At 33.9% G+C, this 6,000-nt stretch overlaps 1 protein-coding gene across 1 annotated transcript in view; it reads left to right on the forward strand.

Moving 5' to 3' along the window:
• Window positions 1–6,000, forward strand: part of LOC109838514 (kinesin-like protein KIN-UA) — a 33,509-nt gene that overhangs the window by 15,470 nt on the left and 12,039 nt on the right. Inside the window, exons 10-15 of the mRNA XM_020406949.1 lie at window positions 76–210; window positions 1,471–1,650; window positions 2,506–2,628; window positions 4,024–4,152; window positions 4,243–4,378; window positions 4,497–4,589. Coding sequence (XP_020262538.1) covers window positions 76–210; window positions 1,471–1,650; window positions 2,506–2,628; window positions 4,024–4,152; window positions 4,243–4,378; window positions 4,497–4,589 — 796 coding nt within the window. The remainder of the gene's footprint in view (window positions 1–75; window positions 211–1,470; window positions 1,651–2,505; window positions 2,629–4,023; window positions 4,153–4,242; window positions 4,379–4,496; window positions 4,590–6,000) is intronic.

Genomic DNA, 6,000 nt, shown 5'->3' on the forward strand with positions numbered 1-6,000 from the left:
TAGAATATTTTTGGTCAGTTTCAAGTCTTTTCTGTTTCTTGTTTACCATTTGACAATGCATTCCCTTCCTTGTAGCATTTAGAAAGAGAGAGTACTCATTTGGAGTTGGAGAACAAAAAATTGTTGGAGGAGCTAAACCTGCTTAAGGACCAGAACAGTGCAATGAGCGAAGAACTTGTTCATTTAGAAATGCATTTAAAGCAAAACAAGGTACCTTTTAATATTCTCCTTTATTTGTGAACATTGAAATATGTCTCTGCAGCTTAATCTTATTTAATTTAGTGTGAGTAAAGTTCTTCTTATTCTTGAAGAACATCTCTTGCAAGTTTGGTTGTCAAATGCATGCATACATACATGTGTGTGTAATCACACGCGCATTTGCATACACACACACACACTTGCATATATGCATATCTGTACATATATATGGAAATTATGTGTATATGGTGGCAACACATTTTGCTAAATGAGCTGCCAAGAGATGTGATAATGGTGAGGCCCCCTACTTGTCATATTGGATGAGTGGGCTTCACCACTCATCTCTTGGTAGCTCATTTAGCAAAACGTATGCATATGGACAATGTTGAAAATAACAATAACATATAACATCACACTCTTCCTCTTGTTAGGTTAGAGGGCATGTAACATGAAGGTTAATGTAGGTTTACTTGTTTAGTTCTTTTTTAAATTCAACACAAATACAAAAAATGTCCTTAATAATTTTAATAAATAGGAACATGATTTCAAATATAAAAATTTATTTATTTTTATGAAAATATAAAATCTAATGCAAGGCATACTAATTTACTAACATACACCATAATAAATATCCAAAGATCTCAGTCACAAATTCACATCTCATTCAGAATTTCACATTCATTACGTTTTTCACAAATCTTAGGTTCAAATTCACAAGCATATCACAACATTGGAAAAAGACATCAAGTATTGAGAAACAATCCAGAAGCAAGTATGGAAGTACATCAAGTCTTAAATAAATGAAAGGTAGAAAATACTTTAAAGTGTCTATTGTAAATTATATTCGATATAACGTAAATTATATCAAAATGAGGCATGTTATATTGAAAATGTCTCTGTTATATTGAAATAGTGTACACGTGTTTGTGTTATTTTAAATGTTAGGCAGTGTTTATGGTTTGTTAAGTCACATAACACGAAATAACGTAACACGAATTTTTTTTTTCAACATTGCATATGGAGATGATGAGCATGTATTGTAAATTCATAATTATTAATAGCAGTAATACATTCGAAACTTCGTTGCATTCTTTGTTTCCTGAATCTATGTTTTAAAATATTAATATGGTAGCATAGTCAGTAATTGAAACCTCTCCATTTATTTATATATGTAATATAATCCTCTTTTTTTATAGATATCCGCAGACTAATTGTTTTTAGCTGTAAGTAAGAATTGAGTGCTGGTTTTAATTGCTAATCTATTGTTAGTAGCAGCATCAACTTGAGAGTTCTACATATCAAAAAGTGCTTGCAGACACCACTCAGATGTATGAGAAAAAGATGGTGGAACTAATCAAGCAAGTGGAACAGGAGGAGTCTCATTCTTCTGATTTAGAAGGACAATTGATGGAGATGAGAAAGCATCTTATCGATAGTGAAACATCAATTCAGGTAAATGCACAAATTTGAGCATGCTAGTGGCTTTTCAATTTTTTATTTTAATCCATGTGAAATAAAATGGATTTGGTCTTTTGGTTTCTTTTCTTCTACAATTTAGTGTTTATGTGTGGAAAATCAATATATGCAATGTGCAGTTTCTGTGATTAATTAGAATTTACTTCTGTAAGTAGTTAAACCATATTGTTTGAAAAAGATATAACTTCAGGCTTCAGCTATAATTAGAATTTACTTCTGTAAGTGGTTAAACTTTTAGAGCATAAATATGTAACCTTTAACCCTCATCATAACTTCAGAGTTTTGGTGTTGTGGAAGGGTCTTTTGACATAGTATTAGAGCAACCTAGGTTCAATTTCTATGAGTCATAAAGCATATTTAGGAAAAAAAATGTTGATACTGTTGAATGAGTTTAGGCTTCTCATAAAAAGGATGTTCAACCTGAGGGAGCATGTTGGAGCATAAAAATATAACTCTCAACTCTCATCATAACTTTGGAGTTTCGGTGTGGTGCCCGGGTCTTTTGACCGTAACTTTAAGATCAGGAGATCCTCATACTACATGTTATTTAGAGTTATGATGCTATCTAAAGTAGTTATGTCTGTAACCTATGTTTGTAATCCCTATTAATAAAATTTGTTTGATATTACGTTTTTAACCCATCAACTTAAGCTTTGGAGTAAAGTAGTTATTTGAGAATCCTGATTACTAATGTGCCACAATTCCTTGTTGCCCTCCACTATCAGAATTTCTGTTGTGAATTTATACAAATTCATATTGTTATTGTTTCTAGTACATTGTCCTTGCTTTTAGTTTCTTTTCTCTTGTAAACAGTAACTTGTAACTTTACAGGTGCAAACAAATACTGTGGATGAGCTCAACTCGAAGTTGCATAGCATATCAAAGTTGAATGAAGAGGCTGCAAGTAAAATTCTGTTTCTAGAAGAAACGAATAGTGAACTTCTATCCACAAAGGTAAAGACACGAAAAAATGATGTACATGCTTTAAATTGGGTAATATGCATGTCCCAGAAATTCTTTTGACTTCTATCATTGACATGGTGATTTTTTGCAATCTGTATCGGCGTTTGAGGTAATTGCTTGAATAAAAGTCTTTCACCCCCTTCCTTTGTCCCCGCAAGAAAAACCATCACACAAAGAGAAGGAAAAAAGAAGTTAATTTGCAGTCAACCTTCTGTCTTCTTCCTTGCAAAACAAACCTATACTGATGTACTGAGCCAAGACTTATAACAATATACCACATACACACATTAGATGTACATGAGCTGTTGTACATGTTACAAATATAACTAAATTTACCAGTGCTCCTCTTTTATAGTATAGTAAAAAACTCAGCATTCATACATGCATACATATTGCTCTCAAGGGGTTATAAATGAACTGTTACAAATAGAGTCTTGCTATTGACAAGATGAATATGCAAACTGCTAAAAGCCTGGACGTAAGGAACCATTTGATCTGTATGATTGATTGGTGTTGCATTTCTCAAGGTTTAGCTGGATAAGAGTCATAAGGCATAGACCATTGCCGTCACAATGCAAGTTGGATATTGATGCCAACCAAAGAGTCTCGATGACTCCCACTTTTGGAGTAGTTCGTCCAATGTAAGCTCTAAAAATAAGTTATCTCATCGATGACCCATAGGAAATTTGAATGAGGGTGATTAGGAAAGCTTCTATGAGAAGTGTTGTTCCTCACTTTAGCAAATGCTCGGGGTGAAACTATTCGGAAGAAGCCCACTCAAAGCCTCCACATAACCCTTTGGAAGACAGAGTAAAAGATGTAGAAGGATTCTGGATCTTCATGGTATTTGAATTGTGAAGTGTGGGATACGGGTACAACCTCATTATAGAAGTACCAATGCAACATACTTTTGCAGAATTAGCATCATTTGCAAGTTGTTGCAGCTTCTTAAGATGGATCATAATGTTCTCGTGCGTTGTAAATATTTGACAAGAATAAAATCTTGATAATGATGGCCTCAAGGACATATCACCTACCTCTTTAGTTATTTGGTAAAGATGCCCAAACGCTCTAGGGCTAGGCTCAAAGCACATCTGAGCTTCATTAACATATTTCTAAATAGGAAAAATGGGTATGAGGTGGCAGCTCATTTTACTAAATGAGCTATCATGAGATAGACTAGTGGTGAGGCCCATCTTGCTAGTCATATTGGAAGGTGCGGACCCCACCACCTGTATCTCTTAGTATTTCCTTTTTTCCTAAATAAGGTGGCAGCTCATATTCAGTATAACCAAAATAAGTTTAGTTTATGCCATGATTATTTTTAAGCCTATAATGATAGTATTTATGAAATATGTATACTGACCTGAGTTTTTTTGCTAATAGGAATTGTTAACAGAAGAGCTTAAAGTTGTGCAACATAAACTTTTAGCTGAAGAACGGCAAAGGAAGGGACTTGAAGATGAAATTATCAAATTGAAAAGGCTTTTATATGATAATCATGCTGAAATTGAGGTAATTATTAAATATATTTTAATTCTATCCCGGTTCATGTTTGTTGTTCCTGTTGTGACTTGAAGTGTCATTCTTTGCTCTCATTTGCAGGATAAAAGCTTGTGTAAAGATGCAAGTTTGGTTAAACCAGCATCTGGATTTGGTCAGATGAATTTACCCAAGTCGAGCAAGTCAAGGGAGACTCTATCTAGCCAAAGGGCTACTATTGCCAAGATATTTGAAGAAGGCATTACTCTTTGACTAAATGCATAATATGCTTCTTAGTTCGTAATATATGTTTACAGTCAGTTTTTGTTTCATCCCTTCTCTTCTGATGCATGTACTCATTTGTCATTCATATTCAGTTGGCCTTCCCAATATGTTAACTATGTTAAGATCTGAAGATTTGGATGTGCAAGTCCATGCTGCCAAGGTGATTGCCAATCTTGCAGCTGATGGTAAGTCGTTTTGTTAATTCAACTTATATTTCTCTAGACTGATCTGCAATTTTCACATGCTGAGACTAGACATTTTTTAGAACTCAAATGATAAAACATGTTCTATCTTCTCATTCATTAAATCACTTAAAATGCACGACTTGGTGCCATATTTGTGTTAATCATATAGTTAAAATTAGGAGCTTAGTATATCAACTGTCAGTGTATCACCCCCATTGTAAGCCGACGGTGTTACAATCTGTTTTCTTACGTAACTTGGAGATAGCTAATGTGCCTCAATATGAGAATATATCTACTTATATTACACTCAGTAAAAATATAGGATATGTTGAAAAACCTGATTCTCTGCCTTTAAGATCCCTTTAGATTTATGTTTTGTCACAGCTACATAGTCTTCAATACACAAAATGAATTCTGGCTCTTCCAGAGAATAAACCTAGTCATCTAGTAATTTCATTTTTCACTAGTAAATTCTAGGTCAAAAAAGAGAGATGTTTTAGTCTATAATAAGCAGTTCCTAGGTCAAAATTTTTAATGACGTTTAGAATTGTAAGATTTATGCATGTAACAGACTATTTGTAGTATGACTCATAAATATGGCTGTTTAGATATGATCTTTAAGTGTAAAATTGCTATACTCATAGAGGTGAACTTATGTCAACTTAAGTGGACAAGAGGCCTTTGTCCACCAAACTTTCTATCCACTCATATATATATATATATATAAAAAGCCTCTTCATATCTTGCATCCATATTTCTCTCTCTCTCTCTCTCTCTCTATATATATATATATATATATAAAGTCTCTTCATATCTTGCATGGATCCTTAGGTATCATCAATGGATAGAAAGTTTGGTGGATGGTCCACTTAAGTTGACATAAGAATTCCTCATACTCATACTCAATCATACTGCTACTGCACCTGTAAGAAGAAAGATTCCGGATGATCGTCATAAGGACTAAGATAAATGGCGAATAGATGAAACTGATTCCAGGGAATTATCACCTTAACACACACAAATAAATTATGTTTAATCTAAGTTGCGTGGGTACTGGTATTGGTATAGGTGCGGGTGGGAGTACAGGTACAGGTCACAAAAAGTTTATAAAAGTTAGGGTACAGGGACAAGGCTGAAACACATGGATTGAAATCATAGGTCTGCGCTAGATACATAAACAACCCATTGAAATTGTAGTTTTTGCCCGAATATGGGCTGAAACAAACCTGACAAGTGGTTTAAATTAAAGCATGTATAGTATAATTGAGCATACCTCTAAATAAATGTATGCATATATTTAAGGTGTGTCAAGGAATGATGTCGGGTACATGTACGGCTTCATGATAGAAGTACCTATGCAACATAGTGTTTAATTGATTATAATCATCTTTTTACCTGACAGATGCAAACC

The sequence above is a fragment of the Asparagus officinalis genome, chromosome 4, assembly GCF_001876935.1.
Source record: "Asparagus officinalis chromosome 4, Aspof.V1, whole genome shotgun sequence".
Taxonomy (NCBI): domain Eukaryota; kingdom Viridiplantae; phylum Streptophyta; class Magnoliopsida; order Asparagales; family Asparagaceae; genus Asparagus; species Asparagus officinalis.